Here is a 25,572-nt window from a genome sequence, read left to right as displayed (position 1 = left end):
CTTTCTCGACTGAGGAGTGTCGGAGTTCTGAAGCGGAGAGGGTACGGGAGAAAAATGCGACTGGTCTCCCTGCCTGATTTAGTATGGCTGCTAAAGCTACCTCTGAGGTGTCGCTCTCAACCTGGAATGGAGTGGATTCATCCACCGCCCACATGGCCGCTTTGGCGATGTCCTCCTTGATGCAGTTGAAGGCCTGGCGTGCCTCAGCTGACAGGGGAAATTGTGTGTCCTTAAAGGGTGGGCGGGCTTTGTCCGCATATTGAGGGACCCACTGGGCGTAGTAGGAGAAGAAGCCCAAGCACCGTTTGAGGGCCTTGGGGCAATGGGGGAGGGGGAGTTCTAAGAGGGGGCGCATACGGTCCGTGTCTGGGCACAGGACTCCGTTATCCACGACGTAGCCGAGGATGGCCAGTCTGTGCGGAAAACACATTTCTCTTTGTTGTAGGTGATGTTTAATTTCTGTGCCATCTGGAAAAAACAGTGGAGGTTGGCGTCGTGGTCCTGCTGGTCATAGCCGCAGATGGTGACATTGTCCAAGTACGGAAACATGGCCCGCAGCCCGTACTGGTCCACCATTCGGTCCATTGCTCGTTGGAATACCGAGACACCATTAGCGACGCCGAAGGGGACCCGGAGGAAATGGAAGAGGTGGCCATCGGCCTCGAATGCTGTGTAGTGGCGGTCCTCTGGGCGGATTGGGAGCTGGTGGTATGCAGACTTCAGATCCACCGTGGAAAAGAGCCGATACTGGGCGATCTGATCTACCATGTCTGCAATCCTGGGGAGGGGATACGCGTCGAGGAGCGTAAATCTATTTATGGTCTGACTATAGTCGACAACTATGTGGAAGTTTTCCCCGGTCTTAACAACCACCACCTGAGCTCTCCAGGAACTATTGCTGGCCTCTATAATCCCCTCACTGAGAAGCCTTCGGACCTCTGATCTGATAAACACCCTATCCTGCAGGCTATACCGCCTGCTGCGAGTGGCTACGGGTTTACAGTCCTTTGTGAGATTGGCGAAGAGGGGAGGGGGGAATTCGCAGCGTAGCGAGGCTGCAGATAGTGAGTGGGGCCAGGGGCCCGCCGAAGCTGAGGGTGAGGCTCTTAAGGTTACACTGAAAATCTAGGCCTAATAAGAGTGGCGCGCAGAGGTCGGGCAAAACGTAGAGTTGACATTTTGAGTAGCTAGTGCCTCGGATTGTGAGTGGCGCAGCGGTGTGTCCCTGGATCTGGACAGAATGGGAGCCTGAAGCGAGCGAGATAGTTTGCCGTGCAGTGAAAACGGGGAGCGAACAGCGTCTTACCAGGTCTGGGTGTATGAAGCTCTCAGTACTCCCGTAGTCGAAAATGCAAGGCGGGTTGTACCCGTTGATTTGGACCTCTGCCATCGAATTTCACAGATGCTTCGGGCGTGATTGATCCAGGGTGACTGCGCCGAGTTGCGGACCGCGTGACGAGCGCCCGGGGAGGTCGTACTCATCCGATGAGTTGTCCAAGCGTGGAGATGCAGGTCGGGGCCCGTGGATCGCATGTGGCGGGCGGCGAGGAAGATGCCATCCAAGATGGCGGCCCCCATGAGTCGCACGTGGCCGGCCGCGTGGTGGAGGTTTGCCAAGATGGCAGCCCCCATGGATCACACGTGGCAGGAGGGGGCGGGGTCAGGGCATAGGCCGCAGCGTTTCGGGCCCGGTCTGCGGGTATGGGGAGCGATTACTTCGTGCCGCTGGGGAGTTGGAAGCTGGGGCCCTTTTTGCGAGGCACACTCTCACGTAGTGACCTTTCCGCCCGCAGCTGCTGCAGGTCACATTGCGAGCCGGGCAGTGCTGCCGCGGGTGTTGATTCTGGCCGCAGAAATGGTAGGCTGGAGCAGCATAGTGGCTGGCTGGGGCAGCATGGCGGCTGGGCGGCCGTGTGGCACAGGCCTGGGGGAGTCATTGGTCGGGGGCCATGATTGGGTCCACCGCGGGGAACGAGGTGAGGCTGCGGAAGGAGACCTCCATCGTGGTAACAATTTCCGCAGTTGTTTCTAAGTCTTGGGCCCCCTTTTCCAGCAGTCGTTGGCGCACATAATTAGACCTGAGGCCCGCTACAATAACATCGCATACAGCAAGTTCTCTATGTTCAGCCGCGGTAACCGCTTGATAATTACAGTCATTTGATAGATTATTGAGCTCTCTTAAAAATTCGGCGAGTGATTCTGTAGGCCGCTGGCGGCGAGTCGTGAACACATTGCATGCGCAAACTTCGTTAATGGGCCTTACATACATCTTATCGAGTATCGCTAGCACTGCAGTATATGAACCAGCCGAGTTTAGTTGCATAGAGATTCTGTGGCTCACCCTCGCGTGCAGTAGACTTAACTTCTGTTCCTCTGTTGTTTCGGCTGTGCTCGCTTCTGCCAGGTAGGCCTTAAAGCACCGCAGCCAGTGGGAGAAGATTTCTTTTGCCTCTGCATCCTGTGGGTCGAGTTCCAGGCGTCCAGGCTTGAGGGCTGATTCCATGATCGATCCTGACTGTTCTTAAGTAGATTAAATTGATGGAATCATCAATTCACTAGAATCGTGCTTTAAGAACAGTGGTTTTAATCTACTTACTAGAGCCAGCCTGTTACCCATTGAACTCTCGATGAACTGCAGGCTGGCTCTGGACAAGGGTATTTATACAGTGGTCCAGGGGGAGCTGTCATGGGCGGAGCCACGGGTGGAACCCTGTACAAACTCCTGAGCATTCCCAGAGCTACTCCCCCTAGTGGTCGGATAACGCTACTGCGCTTACAATGGTATTGGTAAATACAGTGTGAATTACTAAGTTACATTCACCACAGGCACTATGTACAACTTTTAGTTGCGTCAGGCTGAGCATTGCGCACGTGGCGGTGGAGTTGACCCTATGTAGTGCTTCGCTCCAGAGTCCCCACCCTATCTCAATCCCGAGGTCATCCTCCCATTTCTTCCTTGTTGCGTCCAGTACAGTGTCGGCCCTTTCTACCAGTCGGTCATACATGTCACTACAGTTCCCTTTATCTAGGATACTTACGTCCAGTAGGTCTTCCAGTAGTGTCTGTCGTAGCGGTTGTGGGTATGTCCTTGTCTCCTTTCGTAAGAGATTTTTGAGCTGCAGGTACCGTAGCTCGTTCCCCCTGGCTAGCCTAAATTTCTCTGTCAGTTCGTCCAGTGTTGCGATCCTGCCGTCCGTGTATAGGTCCCTGACTGTCAGTGTCCCTCCGTCCTGCCTCCATCTTTTGAAGGTGGCGTCAGTCAGTGCTGGTGTGGACCTATGGCTGTTGCAGATGGGAGCCTTGTCCAACATTTTGGTCAGGCCAAATTGCTGCCACAGTTGGTTCCAGGATTGGAGGGTGGCTGTCACCACTGGGTTGCTGGAGTGTTTTTGGGTGGGGATGGGATTGCTGCCGTGGCGAGGGCCCGGAGGGAGGTCCCCATGCAGGAGGCCTCCTCCGCGTGCACCCACTCGGCCTCTGGCTCCTGGATCCATCCCCTTACTCGCTCGGCCGTTGCCGCCCAGAGGCAGAATTGTAGGTTTAGGAGGGCTAGCCCCCCCCGGATTTTGTTTTTTATAAGACCTTCTCTGGGATTCTAGCATTTTTATCCCCCCCCCCCCCCCCCCCCCCCCCCCATACGAACGCCATGATTAGTTTGTCCAGCGCTTTGAAAAAGGCCTTGGGGATGTAGATCGGAATGGATCTAAACAGGAAGAGGAACCTGGGCAGTACGTTCATTTTGATCGTCTGGACTCTCCCCGCGAGGGAGAGCGGGAGTGTGTTCCATCTTTGCAGGTCCTTTTTTACTTCCTCTGTCAGACTGGTGAGGTTCCATTTGTGGATCCCTTTCCAGTCATGGGCTATTTGGATCCCCAGGTAGCAGAATTTGTGTTGGGCTTGTTTGAACGGCAGCCCCTTTAGTGCTGCCCCCCCCCCCCCCCCCCCCCCCCTCCTTGCGGGTGTACTGTGAAAATCTCGCTTTTGCTCATGTTGAGTTTATAACCCGAGAAGGCTCCAAACTCTTTCAGGAGCGCAATGATTCCGTCCATGCTGCTCTGTGGGTCCGCGATGTAGAGGAGTAGGTCATCTGCATAGAGTGAGACTCTGTGCTCTCTGCCTCCCCTTCGAATCCCCCTCCAATTTTTTGCTGCCCTGAGCGCGATTGCTAGTGGTTCGATTGCTAGTGGAACAGCAGCGGGGACAGTGGGTATCCTGGTCTGGTGCCCCTGTGCAGCTGGAAGTATTGGGAATTGGTATTGTTGGTCCGTACGCTCGCCATGGGAGCGTTGTATAGGAGCTTTACCCAAGCGCTGAACCCTGTTCTAAGCCCGAACTGCTCCAGTACCTCTATGAGGTATTTCCATTCGACTCTGTCAAAGGCCTTTTCTGCGTCCAGGGAGACGATCACCTCTTGTGTTCTCTCCCCGGAGGGGGTCATTATCACGTTCAGCAGGCGCCTGATGTTCGAGGTAAGCTGTCTACCTTTGCCGAAGCCCGTCTGGTCCTCCACGACCACTTCGGGTACACAGTCTTCTAGCCTTTTGGCTAGGATTTTGGCCAGTATTTTGGTGCCTGCTTTCAGCTGTGAGATGGGTCTGTATGACCCACATTCCGTTGGGTCTTTGTCTTTCTTAGGTATCAGCGAGATTAAGGCCTGTGTTAACGAGGGTGGCAGTGTGCCCTAGCTAGCGAGTCTGTGAACATCTCCCGCAGGCGCGGGGCCAGCGCTGTCGCAAATTTTTTGTAGAAGTCCGCCGGGAATCCGTCTGGTCCCGGCGTCTTCCCCGCCTGCATGGAGCTAATGCTCTCCATGATCTCTCCCAGTGCTAGTGGTGCTTCCAGGTCCCGTTTTCTGCCCTCTCCCACGAGTGGTATGTCCAGTCCATAAAGGAACCGGTTCATCCCAGCCTTCCCCGTTGGGGGCTCTGAGGTGTGCAGCTCTTGGTAGAAGGCCTTGAAGGTTTTGTTAATGCTCTCTGGTTCTGTTTCTAACGTGCCTCCGGTACCCCTGATTTGCGCAATTTCTCTGGTGGCTGCCTGCTTTCTCAGCTGGTGTACCAACAGGCGGCTGGCTTTGTCTTCGTGTTCGTACAGGGTCCCGCGCGCCTGGCGGAGTTGGTGTACTGCTTTCCTGGTGGAGAGCAGGTCAAAGTTCCTTTGTAGTTCTTTCCTCTCCGCCAGGAGCTCTACGGTCGGGGCCTCGGAGTATTTACGGTCTACCTCCAGTAGTCGACCAGCTTCTGCCTAGCCACCCTTTCCTCCCTATCTCTTTGCGCTTTGAAGGCAATGATTTCCCCTCTTAGTACGGCCTTAAGCGCTTCCCAGAACGTGGAGGATGAGAACTCCCCGTTTTGGTTGTTCTCCGTGTACTCTGCTATGGCCCGCGCTATCCTTTCGCTGAAGGCCTTGTCAGCTAGTAAGGCACCGTCCAACCTCCATGTGGGGCGCTGGGACCTTCCCGTCTCCAGCCGCACGTCCATGTAGTGTGGAGCGTGGTCTGATATCACAATTGCGGAGTATTCCACTTTGTCTATCCCTGGAAGCACCGTTTTCCCCACCACAAAGAAGTCAATTCTGGTGTACACGTTGTGTACTGGGGAGAAGAAGGAGAATTCTTTCTCCCCCGGGTGGGCAAACCTCCAGGGGTCCACTGCTCCCATCTGCTCCATAAAGTGACTGAGTTCCCTTGCCATGCTTGAGGTTTTCCCCGTTTTGGGGTTTGATCTGTCCGTCTTTAGATCCTGTACACAGTTGAAGTCCCCCTCTCATGATTAGTCGATGCGTCGCTATGTCCGGGATTTCTGCCATGGTCTTTTTGATGAAGCTCGTGTCGTCCCAGTTGGGCACGTACACGTTGACTAGAACTACCAGTGCCCCATCCAGGGCCCCGCTGACCATGACATACCGCCCCCCGGGTCTGTAACCGTCTTTGTCGCCCTAAACATCGTCCTCTTGCCGATCAGGATCGGCACCCCCCTGGCCCTTGTCTTATAGCAGGAATGGTAGGGTTGTCCCACCCAACCCTTTCTTACCCACAGTTGGTCCTGCTCCCTCAGATACGTCTCTTGGAGGAAGACAATATCGGCACTCATATTTCTGAGGTGGGTGACGACTCTGGATCTCTTCACTGGGCCGTTAAGTCCCCTTACGTTCCAGGTAATTATCCTGGTGGGGAGCTTCTGCCCCCCTCGCTCCTGTGGGATTAACCATACTTATCTGGTGGACGCGCCCCTGCCCTCCGGGGTTTTCCTTTGTTAGGGGGCCATCCAGGACGGCCGCTATCACTGCTCTCCCCATGCGGTCGGGTCTCTGCGCTCCGGGGTTTCCCCTTGTCCCGGGGGCACCCGCCCTGGCCGTCCACTGTGTGTCCGCCACGCGAGTAGTCCCCTGCACTCTGGGGGCTCCCTTTGCCCACAGACCGTACTGGGTGGGTGCTTGCAGCGGTTCCTTGTTTCGAGCCCTTGGTTGTGGCACTTTGTAGCCCTATTCCTTTTCTAGCCTCTTTTGTCCCTCCGTCCCTGCATCTCCCCTCCCCGGTCTCTCGCTCCCTGTGTGCCCCCCCCCCCACCCTGGTCTCTCCCTTTTCCCTCCTCCCCCGTATACCCCTCCTTTGCCTCTCTATCCCCTATTCCTGTCCCCGTTTGCTCTCCCGACTTTGACGGGTGTTCCCCCCCTCCCCTGCCTGGCGCCTTCCCCCCTGTTGGGGGCGCGCTGCGGCCCTGCTTTGTTGCGTGCCCCCGGCGCTAGCTTTCCTGCTAGTACAGTGGCTCCCCTCTCGGGGGTTATTGTCTCGCTTCTCCCCTGCCTGGCCTCTACGGTTTTCTGCCCACTCTTCCCCATCCTACCCTGCACCCCTCTCGCCTGCTCTCCCTTCTCCATTACTCTCGTTCTCTCGTGCTGGTGCCTGGCCTCCCACCTGGAGCGGTCCCTTGGGCAGTGCTTTGTTCTTTGTTCTGGGTGTTCCTGCCGGGGGGGTGGGGGGGGGGGGGGGGGGGGTCTGGCATTACCTCGCCCCTCCCCACCCCCTGTCGGCGTGTCGTTGCCCCTTGCCAGGGTCCCCTCCTCCCTACCCCCCCTGGTGTTTTTCCAGCCCGTGCTCCTTGACGAACCTATTTGCCTCAGCGGGGGCTGTAAAGAAGTATTCCCTGTTTTCGTATGTGACCCAGAGTTTCGCTGGGTACAGCATACCAAAACGTACTCTGCTCCGGTGGAGAGCTGCTTTCGCTTTGTTGAACTCAGCCCGTCTCCTAGTTATATCTGCCCCAAGATCCTCATAGATTCGAATGGCGTGCCCTTCCCATTTGCAAGCTCTATTTTCCTTGGCCCAGCGCAGGATTGTCTCCCTATCCCAGTACCGGTGCAGTTTAGCTATAACTGCTCTCGGTTGTTCCCCTGCCTTGGGCTTCGGGCACAGCGACCGATGTGCTCTGTCCATTTCCGGTGGGTTGGGGAAAGTTTTCCTCCCCACTAAGTTGCCCAGCATCTCAGCTATGTATGCTGTGGGGTTTCTACCCTCGATCCCCTCTGGCAGGCCCACTATCCTGACATTTTGCCTCCTTGAGCGGTTTTCCTGATCGTCTACTCTGCCCTTCAGGCTCCCCTGTGTTGCGCCCAGTCTCGTCACCTTGCTCTCCAGGGCCGTGACCCGGTCGCTCACGTCAGTCGCTGCTTTCTCCAGCTCCTTAATAGTCGTCTCCTGGGCTTCCAGTTTCTCCCCTTGGATATCCAATTTCTCCTCTAGTCTGCTCAGGGCCTGCTACACACCTGACATGACCCTGGCCACTGCTGCCTCTGTTTCTGCCTTCACCTCTGCCTTGAGTACCTGCAGCTGCTCCCTCAGCACCTCGGCAAAGTGTGCCTTCCAGTTCCCGCTCCCCCCTGGCCCCGTGGGAGAGGGCACCTGTCGGTACAGCTCTTTTCGATGCGGCTATACTTTTGTTCCGCCGCTTCGCTCGCCTGAGCTGGCTCGCCCCTTGCCCGGACTGTATCTGGTGACCCTTCTCCCTCTGCTCTGGCTCTCTTCTGGCACTTTTTCCTCCCACTTCCCTTTCTTCTTCCCTTGTTTTTCTTTCCCCCCCCTTTTCCGCACCCTATCTTTATTCTTTGTCTCTTCCCTTTTTCTTCCTTCCTCCCTCCTTTCCTTTGCTACTTTATTTTTCCCCCTTTTACACAACTCCTCTTAGGTGGGCTTGTTTTGGATGGGACAAGAGAGTGCAAGAAGAGAGAAAAAATAAAAAATAAAAAAAATAAAATTAAAAATAATAAATATATATACATATGTATATATTTCCCCCTCCCCTCTCTTTTCTTTTGAGTTTTGATTTTGTAAAAGTTCTTCTCTTTTTCTTCCTTTCCCCTCACTCACCAAGGGTAGAGAGAGAGTCTCTTTGTTCTTGCCTCATGGTGGTCGCTGCCGGTTTGGGGGGGGGGGGGGGGGGGGGGGGGGGGGTCGGTCCCCGCTGCTCTCCCCACTGCTCCGTTCGGGTCGCCGCTGGTCGCACCCCGCGCTCTCCCGGTGGGGGTTGTTAGGTCACTGCTCCTCCGCTCCCTTCTTGCCGCAGGCTGGGCCCCGCTTCCGACCAGGCCGCTGCCGCTCCACTCCTGGCCTGCGCTCTGGTGCCGCTGGGGGATGGGGGGGGGGTGGACCTGCCGCTGCCGCCGCTTCTGCCGCCGAGCCGCCGATGCTGCTGCCGAGCCGCTGCCGCCGAAAATCCTCTGCCGGCCGTATCGTTGGTGGGGGGGGGGGGGGGGGGGGGGCTTCCCTGCCCTGCTCTCCCCGCTGCAGAGATAAAGGCCCCGGCCTCTTCACTCTGCGGGACCGCTCAGTTCGCCGCCCGGAAGTCGAATCGCAAGCTCTTCTTCAAACACACTCTGTCGTTCGGCAAATTATACTGCCAGTTTAATGTGGGCAAATTTTGGAATTTTGTGGTGGATGTTAAGCTATAAATTTCACAACTGGTGCTTCCAAATCCTTATCAGAACATTAAGTGGGGCATTAAATATGGGTCAGTCCAAAGTTTAATTGCCTAGATTTCCAATTAAATGCATCCATTTTATGTTCACTCATTGGACTGACTAATTGTGCCATGTCACTCTTCACACATCAATTGGTTGATACAGAACTCGGATGCATGGTTTGTTGATCTGTAAAACTCAGCGTAATTTTGGAGTAAATACTTTTCTCCGAATCAGTGAGATTATTCCACATGTGAAAAATCATTCATCCCAGTTCAACCAAAGGAAATTTTAGTTTCAAGACCGATTCTGTTTTCATGGGTTCAATTCCCGCTTGGGTCACTGTCTGTGCGGAGTCTGGACGTTCTCTCAGTGTCTGCATAGATTTTTCCGGGTGCTCCGGTTTCTTCCCACAAGTCCCAAAAGGTGTGCTTGTTAGGTGAATTGAACATTCTGAATTCTCCCTCTGTGTACCCGAACAGGCACCGGAGTGTGGCGACTAGGGAATTTTCACAGTAACTTAATTGCAGTAAGCCTACTTGTGAAAATAATAAAGATTATTCTTATGCAAAATGTGCTTTGAGATATTCCCAAACACTTAAAACATTTGCTGAATTAATAAGGAGGATGCAGCAGCATCAGTTGACCTGATGCTTTGTGAAAGTTAACAGTTTGATGGAACTATCTGCTTCCAAATTCATGAATTGCCAGCACAGGAAAATGGTTTCATAAAGCAATTTCCTATTCAGGGGCAACTGAATCTCAACCAGCAATTTGCGGAGTTACAATCCAACACAATTACGTGAGCACTATCACGAGAGTTACAATTGGTTCAAGCAGAACCACATCCAGCTTTAAAAGATCACTTGAGATGGATAACAAAGGCAGTCTTTTTAGAGTTGTCCATATTCTAGGAAAAACAAGAAAATTGGAACCAATTAATCAATAACCAAACAAAAGGGCACAGAAGGTCACCATGATCGAGGCAATGACAGTATTGACTCATTGAGTCATACCTTCTCAATCAGAAAATTCCAGAATGCATGATGTTGGGGTGTATGAACAGTGGACACAAGTGTTGCGAACAGAATGCCAACACGATGTGCAAACTAATTGCAGCTAAAACTGAAAACAAAATGTTGAAAATCAGGGAGCATGTACTCTGATACCAACACATGCCAGACATTTAACTACCTTTTCCGAGGTGGTTGATTTCTCCGCAAGGCAATAGTATTGGTCTGTTTAAAAAACCTAAACGGCAAATGATAATAGTTGTTGATGACTGGTCTACATGTTCAGATTATTTTATCATCCATGGATTAAATCACTCAGAAGTGGATTTAAAACTCTGCCTGCCAGCACAGGGAAATTGCAATAACAATTCAACAGTAACAGGTGTACTTGATATCTAAGTGGGTGGTTGTCCCTGCCCCATCATAAGGTACCCCAGGCCCAAAGAGAAGAGTCCAGTGCTCAGGGTTATTAGCCTGGCCAACAGCAGAACCAGCAAATCATCAGTGGTGAAGAGATTTAGAAGAGCTCGAACTCAAGGGACTGCTTATAGGTGGAGGATCCTTCGGAGAGGACATATGGCCCCTTCAAGCACACGAGGAAGGCAAATGAGGAACTGCCTCAAGTCACATTCCTGAGAGAATGAAGGATATGTATGTGAAGTTTAGGGAGCCTTGGATAGCGAGGGATATTGTGAACCTCATCCAAAAGAAAAAGGAGGCTTTTGTACGGTCTGGAAGGATGGGGACAGTCAAAACCCTTGAGAAGCATAAAGAAAGTAGAAAGGTACTTAAACGGGAAATTAGGAGGGCTAGGAGGAGCTATGAAAAGTCCTTGGCATGTAGGATTAAGGTGAATCCCAAAGCTTTTCATTCATATGTAAAAAGCAAGAGGGTGGCCAGGGAATGGATTAGACCACTTAAGGACAGTGGGGGGAATCTATGTGTTGAGGCAGAGGAAATGGGTGAGGTAATAAATGAGTACTTGCCATCAGTCGTCACCAAAGAAAGGGACTTTGTGGAAGATGATTCTTGGGTAGGGTGTGTGGACAGTCTGGCTCACATTAACATCGAAAAGGAGGAGGTATTGGGTCTATTAAAATATATTAAGGTGGATAAGTCTCCTGGGCCAGATGGGATTTACCCCAGATTCCTGAGGGAAACAAGGGAGGAAATTGTTATGTGGAGAAGCTGAATAGACTCGGACTTTTAGGTCTACAAGATTGTGAGGGGCATGAATAGAGTGGATCAGCAGGCACTCTTTCCCAGGGTGGAGAGGTCAGTCACCAGGAGGCATAGGTTTAAGGTCTGTGGGGCAAAGTTTAGATGTGATGTGAGGCAGGTTTTTTTACGCAGAGGGTGGCGAGTGCCTGGAGCGCGTTGCCAGGGGAGGTTGTGGAAGCAAATACATTAACGGCATTCAAAAGGCATCTTGACAAACACATGGATAGGATGGGTATAGAGGGATACGGCACAAGAAAGTGCTGAGGGTTTTAGCCAAAGTTGGTATCATGACTAGTACAGGCTTGGAGGGCCGAAGGGCCTGTTCCTGTGCTGTATTATACTTTGTTCTTTATTTGTCATCTGCCTTACATATTGAGTATTGTAAATAGTATTGGTCTCCTTATTTAAGGAAAGATGTAAATTCATTAGAAGCAGTTCAGAGAAGGTTCACCAGACTGATACCAGGAATGGGCAAGTTGTCTTATGAGGAAAGGTTGGAGGGGTTAGGTTTGTAGCCACTAATGTTTATAAGAGTAAGAAACAACTTGATAGAAACCTTGAAGATGTCGAGTATTGACAGTGTGGATGTGTAACGGACAACTAGGGGTTGCTGTTTAAAAAAAAAGGATCACTCATTTAAGATAGAGGAGAATTATTTTCTGAGGGTCTCTGGAACCCTCTTCCTCCATGAGGGGTCGGCAGGAATGTGGGGTTGAGGTTACAATCAGATTGGCCATGATATAATTGAATGGCATAGCTGGCTTGAGGGGCAGACTGGTCCACTCCTGTTACGAATTCATATGCTCGTATGTATTCATTTCCTCAGCCATACACTCACTGCTCAAAGTTGAAAATCGAATACTTTTATGACAACCAAAGAGAAAGTGCAAGACCACAAGGTGTGGGGAAATATGCAGGGGACTAGTCCTTGGGAAGGTCACCTACATATTCAGGGTAAATAAAAATAGAAGGCAGAAAAACTAGAGAGGACTGTAAAGAATAAGCATTTCTTTATTGAAATAACTCTTAATAAACTTCATAAAAACAGAGTCTTCAGTTCCATCTCAAATGGATATGGAGGCAATAGCAGCCTTACATTCAGGCCATAAAGGGCAGAATTTGGATTGGAGCGACAGGAGGTAGATTCTGACAACTTTGATGTAAAATTGGTTGAACAACATTGGCACTGGTATTACAATGGAGTTAAAAATAATTGAAATTTCACAGCTCGTTTCTTTTTGAAGCATTTCCACAATTTGTAACAAAGAGTACAGTTATATAAAATATCTCCAGCAACATGATGTGCCAGCATCAGCAACTAAACTTACAGGAATCTTCACTCTGCTCCATCGAGATTGCTACATCTCTAAGCTACATCAGTTTACAAAGCACCAGCTTTCATTTTGCTTTTTTGTCCTTTTAAAAAATATAAATTATTCTTAAAAAAAGCTAAAAAATAAGTTGAACAAAATACATAAAATATTTTTTATATCCATTATTTTAAACTTTAAACCTACAGTAAGAAACTATTTATTCTGTTGAGGCAATTATTTGGATTACAATGGACAGACAGTGGGTTAATACCTGGTCACGGCAACACTGAAGCAGTGATCTGTGCTTTTAGAATCACACTCTGAAGATACAATACGTGAGGACATCGAGGTCATCCTCTAAAGCACATTCCACATACTTACAACATGTTAACACATTCCAACTCCTTGCTCGCACCACCAGCGAGATGCACAAATGTGTTTAAAAATATATTTTTCCTTAACAAATTGAATGATGAACTGCACTGTATTTGGTAAAGGGACTATGCTCATACGATGTGACTCAACAGCACTCAATCTAGGCAAACACTTTTGAGAGTTAAGTTCCAGCTTTAAGTCCCATATTCACTATTGACTATTCCGAAGCAATCTGAATCAAAAACTCAGACATCACCCTCGAAATGGACAAGTTGTGAACTATCTTTTCCCTAGTGCAGTAAATCTGCCCTCCTTCACCTAGTGCCCGAGGGAGACTTGCTGCTCCATGCTCCTCTGGGCACCATTCGCAACGAATTCATACAATGTTGACCAAGTTGAGAATTGGTCCTGTACCCTCTTCCTTCCTCATCCTCAAGACAAACAATCATGAGCACTCCACTGGAAGGCCGTTCTATGGATTCTATCTCAGCTTCCAAGTAGTTAAGTGGAGAGCTTCCCTAAATAGAATGACTCGTCCTGTAGCTTCTCCCTCCTTCATTTGGAAATTGACCGGGCTTTCATTTAGCAGTTTGCCTTTCGCGGAAGAATTAAAAGTTAGTGCTTACTGTGTGGGATGAATTATAGATGCAAACCCATGTTCAAGTCAATATTTATCATTCAACCAACACCTAAAATGCAGATTATCTGATCCTTGTCACTTTGGTATTTGTATAACCTTTGCAGCACATTGGCTGCCCTGTTGCCTGATGTGCAGTGCAGTGAAGTGCAGTGACTACACTTCAAAGTATTCCATTGGCCGTAAATTGTTTTGGGTCATTAAAGTTGTGAAATTGGCGATGTAAATGCAAATCTTTCTTCATTTGCATTCTACGACTCCATAGTGCTGGATTTCCCAATATTTCTGACAGTGACTCTTGCTTAAAGCACATCCGAATGCGAAATTCGCATCTGTTCTTGCCATTCCATCAAAATTCATTTGCTCATTGCCTCTGGTTTCCATCATTTTTTTGATAACAGCTGCAAATGCTCACTGGGAAGGTAACATGAACCTACATAGAACATACAGTGCAGAAGGAGGCCATTCAGCCCATCGAGTCTGCACTGACCCACTTAAACCCTCACTTCCATCCTCACTTCCACCCTATCCCCGTAACCCAATAACCCCTCCTAACCTTTTTGGACACTAAGGGCAATTTAGCATGGCCAATCCACCTAACCTGCACGTCTTTGGACTGTGGGTCAAGAAACCGTGAATCAACCAGCTGAAAACTTAAGTCAACACCTCAGTTTTTCACTGATTGATAATTTAATATAGTCAGACTGAGCTACATGGGTTTGCAAGAAAACTGGATGAGGTGGTGCCCCAATGTCATTTCACAGATGGTACAACATCACTTACTGATGTGCTGGTAGAAACATCTCTCCAGCAATGTAGCTAGGAAAAGAGAGCAGAAACACGAAGTGAAGTTAAGCAGTGCATTCCAGACAATGTCTAGACACCCCGGTCAAAAATTTTAGAATAAAATTATATGACAGTCTTTGGCTCATTGAAGATGGCAAATAACAACCATCTCCACTTTGCATCCAGTGACCATACTTAAAGTCTCCCTTGTTCAGTAGTGACACATAGCCACCAGTACGACTGGCCTTTTATTGCTTAGCCTTAACAATGGCATTTTCCCTCAACTTCGGGCAACTCTCCAATCAGATAAAATTCCTGTCCAGACTCTTTGGAAGTTCGAAATGTCCATTAACTCAAGGACGCACCTGTCCTTTGCACTTGCAGATTAGACAAAGACTGCCTCAAATCAGTTCATCCGCGAGACTTTGGAACTGCAAGGCCTCAGGGCGGCCCTACTCTTTCTCCATTTTGTTGGATTAAACTGGAGATCTAATCACAATCATATCTATCTCATTGTTTATCCACCTCTTTGAACCTTCCTGGCATAACACTAGGACCACTGTTCAACATCCTTATCCATGTAGCTTTTTAAAAACACACTCCCAGAAGTGATCTAGTTGCGTAGAAGGTATCATAATACATATTCCATATATATATACAGTTCTGTTGGATAGTATCAGATAACAACCATAATACTTCAGAGTGTGTTTCTTTGTAGTTCACTATTCTATATATAGGAAAATAAAATGGAATGGATCGCACTGATTGTCAAACTGGACAAAGAACAAGGCATAGATTCCAACAAGCTTGGTTTAACATGTTTTTTCAGCACTTTATCCTATCGTATCCCCCTTTCTCATTCTGTGGTCCACCCACCTTCAACATTTGATCACATCAGCGCTGATGAGGTTCCTACATAATACTCCAAATACTGAGACCAACTTTAGATATGAGCTTAAAAATAAAAATACTGGCAAATAAGTAACATAGTAAACTACCTTATACATTAATTTCAGTCCACTAATGTGGCCGAGGCTGCCAATGGACAATTTGCCGAAGACAGCCACATAGCTGCCCATTGGCTAGAATGGTTTTCCTTGCGGGCAGCAAGCCAGTTCCCGTATCCGACAGTGCTTTACCTCATCACAATCCTTGCACGGTCTGTTTGTTGCACTGGTAAGGCGGAAAAACCGAGAGGGTACAAAACCAAAAACACAAATTAAAATGATTTTTTAAAAAAAAGAAAAAACGGGTTTTGTTTGCCTTGTAGAGCTGTGCATTGTTTTGAAATGTCTATCAACAAAGCGATGATTTTCGGCTTTCTCTACGAAGCTTAAGCAAACAAACCATATACAAGTTCTTGTATGTGAGCATAGCTTGCAAATCCAGTCCCACAAGCAGGTTAAGTCCTTATTCATCAGCATCTGGTTTAACGTCGAGCATGGCATGTAGTTCCTCTGGCGTGTACCCCAACAGGCTCTGAAGGTCACAAACAAACCGGTACACATAACGCTTGCCCGCCGTTTTGTGAATGATGTTCTTGTCGTAGTAATAACGCAGGCCTCGGCTCAGCTTCTCATAGTTCATCTTTGGCTTATTTTTCCTCTTTCCCCATCGTCTGGCAACCTGATAAAAGAAGATGCACTCATGGAATTACACAGCACAGTAACAGGTCATTGAGCCCAATTGGTCTATACCAGCATTTATACCCCAGATGAGCCTCTTCCCACTCGACCTCACCCAATCAACATTTGCTTCTACTATTTATTCCTTATGTCCTTACCTAACTTGTTGTTGAATTAATCCATACTATTTGTCTCAATTACACAAGCAAGCTAAACATTCAAAGCAATCTCTAGATTTAAAAAAATATTCCAAGTTCATTATTGCATTTATTAATGCTGGTTTGGTTTCGTATTTATCACCCATAGTTTTCATCTCCTCACAAGTGGAAACATCTTGGGCGGGATTCTCCGGCCCCCCACCGGGTCGGAGACTCCCCAGGGAGCGGCACGAATCCCGCCCCACAGCTCTGACACCGGCTGCCGTATTCTCTGGTGCCGGTTTTCGGGCTGGCGCAGGGATCATGCCACGCCAGTCGGGGGCCGTTGCCAGCGGCCACCCCCCCGACAATTCTCCAGACCCCGATGGGCCGAGCGGCTGTCGGTTTCTGGCCAGTCCTGCTGGTGTGGATTAGACATGATCCCACACGGCGGGACCTGGCTAGTAGGCTGGCTGGTGCGGTCCTCGGGCGGGCGCGGGGAGATCCAGCCCCAGGGGGGGCCCCCGTGGTGGCCTTCCCGCAATTGGGGCCCACCGATCTGCGGGCGGGCCTGTGCCGTGGGGACACTCCTTCCTTTCGCGCCGGCCTCTGTAGAGCTCTGCCATGGCCGGCGCGGAGAAGTCCTCCCCCTGCATATGCGCTAGAATACACCGGCTGGTCTGCGCATGCGCGGAACCATGCCGGCGGTTCTGCACATGCGCTGACTCGTGCCGGCCCTCCGCCGCCAGTTGGCGCAGCGCCAACCCCTCCACCGCTGGCCTGGCCCCCGGAAGTGCGGAGGATTCCCCCTATATCTACCCACAAAACGTTTTTGTAATTTTAACGGTTTCCATCATGTAACTCATCCCTGTCAGCTCAGATTTCCCTGACAGTTATAACCTTTTTTTTGTAAAAAGAAAATTCCATCTTCTCCAGTACCCCTATATCTGAAACACAATATGAAGACCAGGAATGTACACAATACCCCGTGCGGTACAACCAAGATTCGATATAAGTTTAACATTTACTCAGAAGATGACTTTTAATCTCAAGAAATAGTCACTTCCCTGCATATAGAGTTGGGTTCAGTGGATGGACAACATGACGATGAAATTCACTTCTAAATGGTTTTCACTTCTCTTCCTATTGCATTTCACAACACAAAACCATCAAGAGAGCTCTGCCAACAGTAATTGTTTATAGAAAATAACTATTTGATGGTCTAATTGTGTCGCTTCTACAAATAATTCTGTCACTTGATTAAGTCTCAATATTCAATGCACAATGTTCAGCAACATTCGCGACTCCTCAGATACAGAAGCAAACCATGTCCAAATTCAGCAAGATCTGGACAACATCCAGTGGCAAGTAACATTTGCACTACATATGTGCCAGGCAATGACCAATTTCGACGAGAGAATCTAACTATCATCCCTTGACATTCAATGGCATTACCATTGCTGTGTCCCTCACTATCGACATCTGGGGCTGACATTGACCAGAAACTGAACTGGACTAGCCATATAAATACTGTGGCCAGAAGAGCAGAATGGGGGCTGGGAATTCTGCAAAGAGCAACTCACCTCTTGACTCCCCAAAGCCTGTCCACCACCTACAAGGCACAAGTCAGGAGCATAACAGAATAATCTCCACTTGGCTGGATGAGTGCAGTTCCAACAATACTCAGGAAGCTCGACACCACCCAGGACAAAGCAGCCCGCTTGATTGGCACCCCTTCCACAAACATTCATTCCCTTCACCGACTCTCAGTGGCAGCAGTGTGTGGCATTTACAAGATGCACTGCAGCAACTCACCAAGGATCGTTCGATGGTACCTTCCAAATCTTTGACGTCTACCACCTTGAATGACAAATGGTAGCAGATGCATGCAAACACCACCACCTGCAATTTCCCCTCCAAGCCACACACCATTCGGACTTGGAAGCCACACACCATTCGGACTTCTTTCACTGTCGCTGGGTCAAAACCCTGTACGTTCCTAACAGCGCTGGCCAAGCCAGTGATGCCGACATCCAAAGAAAGAATTTCAGAAAATATCAATGATTACACGGTCCCAATGACTGAGCATCTGGGGCCAGGCCTCCATCCCTGTGCTCTGTTATGAACCTGCAGTCTGTAAGGAATTTGAAGACATCTCTCACAACCCAGGGAATGTTGAAAATTGGCCAATGTTCATGACAAACCCAATGTCACCATGCCATTACCTCATCAGGATCCGCCAGTTTAAACTCCCAGCCATCACCCGTCCAGCTGATAAATGACTGGCAAGATTTGTCAGTCAAGAGCTCCAGTAGAAACTGCCACAATTGGATAGGTCCGCTCCCTGTCAGAGAGAGAGTAGGATGTTAATATATAGATCCCAGAGAAATCACAACATTTAGGCACTAACTCAATGGCCTGTGCTGCTGACAGGAACATACATGCGCACAAATCCTAGCTTACTGGATGTAAAAACTCCAGCCTCTAATTAGCCCCACTGGTTTGTCATTAGTGCAAAACAAAATTCTTATATTCTATTCACCACTGGCACCCCTGCATCGTAGAGCATATATTAAAATATCAGTGTTGTAATGGAGAAAGCAATGCAGCACGGGGGCGCAGTGGTTAGCACTGCTGTCTCACGGCGCCGAGGTCCCAGGTTCGATCCCGGCTCTGAGTCACTGTCCGTGTGGAGTTTGCACATTCTCCCCGTGTTTGTGTGGGTTTCGCCCCCACAACCCAAAGATGTGATGGGTAGGTCAATTGGCCACAATAAATTGCCCCGTAATTGGGAAAACTTAATTGTGTACTCTAAATTTATTATTTTTTTAAAACTTTAATGGGGAAAGCAGGAGGATACAGGGAAGGAGCAATATTGTAAGAGCAGGGTGGAGGGGAAAAGGCAGAAAGGGGAAAAGTGAGGAGAGAGAAATGTAAATGGGAAAGAGTGGTTAAAGATGACACGTAAAACAGGATAGGTGGGAAAGAGTATAAGAGGGTAGGGGAAAAGGGGGCATAGAACAGTGGCCAATAGAAAAGCTGGGGAGGTCCCAGGTAATCTCAAACAGAAGAGATTCACAGCATACTCTAACTAATGCATCATTCATAGGGTAATGAAGTTGTGTTAATTGTGTCGATCGACATCATGTAAAAAAAATTAACTTTTAAAAAGTGTGGACACTTGCGAAAAAGTCTATGGACCTGCTGGAATTCTAGGTATGGTTAGAAAATGAGAAGTAGAGTGGCAGTTGAGGTATACGTTACTTCAACAGCAGAATACTGAACCCTGGCTCCCCATGTTGGCTGAGGTCCTGCCTATGGTGAGGGACAAGGATAGGTACCCAGCCTGTATGTAGAGATGAACAAAGCCCTCTGTGCAGAAAGGAGCTATAACTGCAGCGTGATGGGTGATTATTGTAATCACTCAGCCATCAACAAACAACCTTTAAACCCCTGCCTCAGGCGGCATTAAATTTGCATGTGAAATAATGGGCCCTGAAGGGAATTTTCCTGCTTAGTTGAGCAAATGTCGGAACAGTGTCAAGAAGCTGCAGCTTGACCATGCAATGCCATTGTTAATACTCCCATCACAACTCATTTCTGACCTCTGGCCACATCACCCGAGAAAGGGGGCAAATTTTACACAATGTGAACTCTCACAACCCAACCCAGGGAAACTACATTCTCCTTTGGCCAACTTAAGCAGCTTTACAGGGGTTAGTGTTTTACAAGAGGTTTGGTGCCAATAGACTGGCTGGGGGATGGTGCAGAGAAGCATGGGTGTCAGGGGTTGGTGAGGGGAAAGCAAATTTTCAGCATTTTCAAAAGAAAAGTCAGGGCCTGTGACTCAATGCTCCTCTCACAATACCAATGACACACATTCACATTAGCGCTAAATGAACAGTCTGGCTAAGGATCTTATTGGAGGTGGATTTTGCATTGTACTATATTACACCTTTCACAATCCCCCAAAAGCTGCAGAAGTGCTATGCAGTCAAAGAAGTGCCCTTTTGTGAAGTGTGATCACTTTTGTATTATCGGAGCACGGCAGCCAATTTGCATTATGCAGGTTCCCCCAAACACCAATAAGAAAACAAATAGACAATTTCATGGCTGAAGGGGCAAATAATGGCCAGGAAACCAGGGATAACTTCCTACACTTCTTAAAATGTCATGGGATCTTCTACCTTAAAAGGCAAATGGGACCTGGGTTTATTTCTCATTCAATAAAGACAGCACTTCTGATAACTTCTGATAATGCAGCACTCCCTCGGTGTTGCACTGGAATGTCCGCCTGGATTATGTGCTCAAGTCTGCAAAGGAGGACTTGAATCCACAGCCTCACGAGATAAGAACACAGCTACGGAGCCAAACATGATACATAAGCAAAAAATTCAAAGCCATTCATCCACTCACTCATCTCCAACAGTCAGCTTGCTATGGGAAAGCCTCACAGGAGGCATACAGGCTTTACACTGCATTAACCCTGCCCTTTCCTGCAAGCAACCTAAGAATAGAGACTACACCAGGGATCACATGCTGAAGAATTCCCACAATGAGTGTAGTGTCTGTTGGGTAAAATCCCCCTTCACCCAAAATGAAAAGCTCATGCAGAAAAATTTAAGTAGAACTCACAGATGTACGATGGCATCAGTTTATCAGAATGTGGAAACTGAGCATTAGTGTCTCTCTGCTCCCAATTCGGAACAAGGCAGAGCATTGATGGGACTGTGAAATGCAGCACAGATAATCGCACACAGACACTCTGTCAGTGTTTCCATCTGAGATGAGGTGACAGTGCTACTCTTTAGGTCTCTCTATTTTTCTGCTGATTTCATTAACAAACCCTTTTATGGCAGTGATGACCCAACTCTGCAAGAATGCGAGCAAGCAGTGAGTGTAGCTTGAGGCAAGTGCCGCCAAAATATGCAGCCAAGAAACAGTCATAGGGAACCTTAAATCATAGACTTCAGCTTCCAGCAACATGTTCTTCAAATCTACTCATGCTCTGGCCTGAAGAATGATACTTCCTTCTTGCTCCATGCTTAACCAAACCTGACAGCACCAGTTGTTGAGGTTGTTTTCATTAGATCAGAAAGGATTAAGTGGTTATTTGGTAGAGGTAGAGCTATTGCAATTTATGAAGAATTATAGGTAAAATCAAACTGTTTTGAAGGGTCGACAACATAAGGGGCAGACTATAGACAATTAAAGGTGAGAGATTTAGGACAGTGAGCAAGAGTAACCTCTGAGGCAGAAAGTTGAGGCTCTGTATTATGCACCCAGAGTTAATGATCAAACAGAAACTGTGACAATATTTAAGAATAGGTTGGAAAGTTGGTTGAAGGAAAGGGGCATTAAAGAGAAATGGGGACAGGGTGGGCAAAATGCATTAGGCTGCTGCTCATGTGGAAGATGAATACCAACATGGAATGGTTAGGTCGTAATGCCCGACTTCTATGTATTAGAATAGAATACCTCCAGTGCAGAAGGAGGCCATTCGGCCCATCAATTCTGTAACGAGCCTCTGAAAGAGCACCTTTGCAAGGCCCAATCCCCCACTCTATCCCTGCAACCACAAAACCCCAGCTAAACTGCATATCTTGGCAATTTAGCACGGCCAGTCCACCTAACCTGAACACCTGTGAGACTGTGGAAGGAAACTGGAGCAGCTGGAGGAAACCCACGCAGCCACTCACCAAAGGCTGTAATTGAACCCGGGTCCCTGGTGCTATGAGGCAGCAGTGCTAACCACTGTGTCACTTTAAATTTCTATTATATTAACCCATTGAGCAGATCTATGGTCATGGCATGATTGATATTCTTTTAATACCCCTCCAACTTTTACCCTTCTGCTCGAGTCTTCCATTGGAGCCATAGCTTCAACCAGGGGCAATAAGCAACATTCACATTCTAGGTAACTGATGTAGATATCATTGAGACAACTCTGTCCTCAGCTTGTGAACACAAACACAAACTACACATACAAATGGTCACCATTTACAATGAGGATTGAGATGCTGGAGTGATTTTTTTTCCCTCATGGATGTGAATTTTATCAAATAATTGCAACAGTCCAGTGAAAAGATGATAATTCTGCTAGGGCAGCTACTCAGTCCCACTGTGCATCAGTATGGTATTCATCTGGAAAACAGACAGATGGCTGGCCAACGGCTCTAACTGCTTTTGTTGATACAGTTGTCAGCTGGCTTCATTATGAATGCTTAGCTGAGCTCCAGGAATGGTTAATGTACTTAGCCCTCAGCAGGAAATGCGGGAGCGATGAAAAGGAGTGCAAACTTTGTTTGACATCTTTATTACCTTGCAATAAGTTATTCTTTTTTTGAAGTTTTTTCAATGTCTGTATGTTTAAGATTAGGAGGTGTGAAGCAAATAAAAGCTTTTTTGTTATTGACACCATGAATGATTTTGGTTGCTACCTTTTTTAGAAGCTGAAAATTGAGCAATTCTTTTCACATTTGATTTTCAAAGCCACTTTTTTATTGTGTCAGTTTCAAGAGTATTTCAAAGACTTGCCAATGATTTGTTGGTTCTGCGCATGGTGGATACTGGGAGTGCGAGTGTGGACAATGCATGGAGGACATGTAAGATATGGGGGTCGCGGAGGGAAGACGGGAGATATGAGGGGGAGTGAGGGGTGAGTGTTTAAGGGTCTAACATTCATGATTATAACTGGACCAATGTCCCAGTAATCGGGAGCAGGCCTTTTAGCCTACTGACCTCACCACCTTCCCGCCTCCATTGGCTCTTCAGGCCTGCCAGCAGAGGCGGTGTACCTGACTCCATCCTCAAACTCCTCCAGAAGGAAACAATGGTAGGCAGGGGCTTCCTGAGTGTAGATGGCTTCGCAGAGATAGGCTGCCCATCTCCTTCATGAAAATCCAGTCCTTGGAAGCTGAAGGACCACTTGCTCAATGAAACAAGACAAATAATTTACCATTTGTTACCTTCTCTGTTCCTGATCTTTCTGGGTGCCACTAAATAACAATACATATGTGGGACCGCTTCATGAAGTGTGAAAAGGTGAGTCGGCCTTCAGAAGGACAGTGGCCCAATGGCTCACCAATTTTCTTGGGAAATCTGGTATCACAGGGGATGTTAACTGAAGCACTGTATTTTGCTCAGCTGGCAGTTTTCACAAAACGGTTGCTGCACAGTTGCCAATGAATGTTGAAATGTGCAATCTTGGCTTGCTGGGGCAGTGCAGCAATTTAAATGCATTCAACCTTCATCTTCATAGGTCTGTTTAAAGGAACGACTGGAAGAAATATGACACTTGTTAAAAGTTAATTCAAGGGACGTGGGCATCACTGGCTAGGCCTGCATTTATCACCTATCCTTCATTGCCCTGGAGCAGATGGCTGGCGAGCTGCCTTCTTGAACCGCTGCAATCCATGTGGGATAAAAAGATAAATTAGAGGAGGACTGGTAATGAGCAAAGGGTCTATTATGGACACTGTGTTCAGAAGTGGCAGGCGACAAAGTGTAAACAAGACAAGGGTCAGAGTGCAGAAGCCACTACATAGACATTCCTTGATTCTTTTCACACCCCAAGCCTTCTAATATATCAATTCTTTTTTTAATATAAATTTAGAGTATCCAATTATTTATTTTCTTCCAATTAAGGGCCAATTTAGCATGGCCAATCCACCAAACCTACACATCTTTGGGTTGTGGGGGTGAAACCCACGCAGACACGGGGAGAATGATAAAACTCCATACGGACAGTGACCCAGGGCCGGGATTCGAACACGGGTCCTCAGCGCCGTAGTCCTAGTGCTAACCACTGCACCACTGTGCTGCCCCTAATATATCAATTCTGATAAAATATAGGCAATTTATTCTTTAAGAATAACAGCAGATGTCAATCGAAGTCCTGCCACAGCCAAATATGGCCCGATATCCACCAAACAATTCAGCTGTGGAGAGCACACTGTACAGTTTAGCACGATATTGAAAATCTCACTGTCCTGCACAGCGCCATATCAGAGCACCCATTGTCCTGTATGACCTTATCAAAACTCTTCTGTACGGCCCTATTTCAGAACACGCTTTGCACAGTACAGCCTTATATTAAAACACTCTGTCCACTATATCAAGGTGGTCACTGTACAGTATAACTTTATATTAAAACACGTTATAAGGGATAGATCAGAAGGTATTGAATGGTAAATAGGAAAAATGAAGCCTTTAACATTGCATTACTGTTACTATTCTGAATGAATGAGCACAGCTTTGATTCCCTCCCGTGCAATGCACAGCTGGAAGCAAAGACCGCAATAAATAGCAAATAGAGGCTATGATATCAACCAGGGTCCCAGGTTCGATTCCCGGCTGAGTCACTGTCTGTGTGGAGTCTGCACGTTTTTCCAGTGTGTGCGTGGGTTTCCTCCGGGTGCTCTGGTTTCCTCCCACAGACAAAGATGTGCGGGTTAGGTGGATTGGCCATGCTAAATTTCCCTTAAATGTTCAAAAAATGTTAAGTGGGGGTTGCTGGGTCACAGGGATAGGGTAGATATGTGGGCTTCAGTGGGGTGCTCTTTGTAAGGGCCGGTACAGACTCGATGGGCGTATAAATTCTGCACTGTTAATTCTGTTCTGTTCATTGTAAAATATTTTCACATTCAAATGGTGCAGGGTGGGATGGTGCAGTTAGCAGCATGTTCTGTACTGATGCTGTGGTTAGACATATGTCAATACACGACACTCTGAACCCCAGTACAGGCCTCGCTAGAACAAGGGCAGCACCACATCTGAGAGTAGGTGGGCAGTTATGCCACACACGTGACTGTGTGGGCGTGCACCATGTTGCAAGATCAAACAGTTTCTTGCATGAAGCCTTTGTGGGTGGCCTATTTATATATCAGCAAGCACAACAATCCTTGTCATAGTCACAGCCCCAGTGCAGCTCAGTAAATTGAAACTGGGTTAGATAAAATGTACAGAACAGAAACAGACATTCACACCAACAGTCGACACTGCCATTTACATTGCACTTGTGTATCCTCCCATCCGTCCTCATCTCCCACTATCAGCAGACCCTTCTATTCCTCTCTTTCTTCAAAATTTATCCAGCTACCCCTCTGCCATTGTCCTCAACCAATCCCTGTGGTTGTGAGTTCCACATTCCCACCACTCTCTGGGTAAAGAGGTTTCTTCCGAATTCTCGGTTGGATTTCTTGGTGATATCAACCTTACGTTGGTGATCTTTCAATTTGGTCTTTCTCACAAGTGGCAGTACTTCCTTTAAGCCCCACAATGTGATTGAACATGCAAGCTGAGGTTCAGGATGCACGACTGTACAACTGTACGCGAGAGCTACTCTAGCGGGGCCTGTGTGGTTACAGCTCTGGGAATAGAAACACTGTCCAGGATAGTTTGTGGCACATAACTGGGACCCACATGCAGTTAACTTAACAGCTGGTAACTTTAGCAATTATTACTCGGCATGATTAGGAAGTGGCTGGTTTTGGGGGGCACAAGTTTGGG

The 25,572-nt window shown here is 48.1% G+C and overlaps 1 protein-coding gene across 3 annotated transcripts in view; it reads right to left on the bottom strand.

The window, feature by feature from the left end:
• Positions 1-12,177: 12,177 nt before the first annotated feature.
• The window catches only part of ets1 (v-ets avian erythroblastosis virus E26 oncogene homolog 1), a 144,259-nt gene continuing 130,864 nt past the window's right edge, over positions 12,178-25,572 (bottom strand). For all 3 annotated transcript variants that reach the window (XM_038779063.1, XM_038779065.1, XM_038779064.1), the window contains 2 exons: positions 18,288-18,406; positions 12,178-15,926 (listed from right to left, as the gene is read on the bottom strand). In XM_038779063.1, coding sequence (XP_038634991.1) covers positions 15,711-15,926; positions 18,288-18,406 — 335 coding nt within the window. In that variant the 3' untranslated portion in view covers positions 12,178-15,710. The remainder of the gene's footprint in view (positions 15,927-18,287; positions 18,407-25,572) is intronic.

The sequence above is a fragment of the Scyliorhinus canicula genome, chromosome 19 (assembly GCF_902713615.1).
Source record: "Scyliorhinus canicula chromosome 19, sScyCan1.1, whole genome shotgun sequence".
Lineage (NCBI taxonomy): Eukaryota > Metazoa > Chordata > Chondrichthyes > Carcharhiniformes > Scyliorhinidae > Scyliorhinus > Scyliorhinus canicula.
This window is presented reverse-complemented; position numbering and strand designations above follow the sequence as displayed.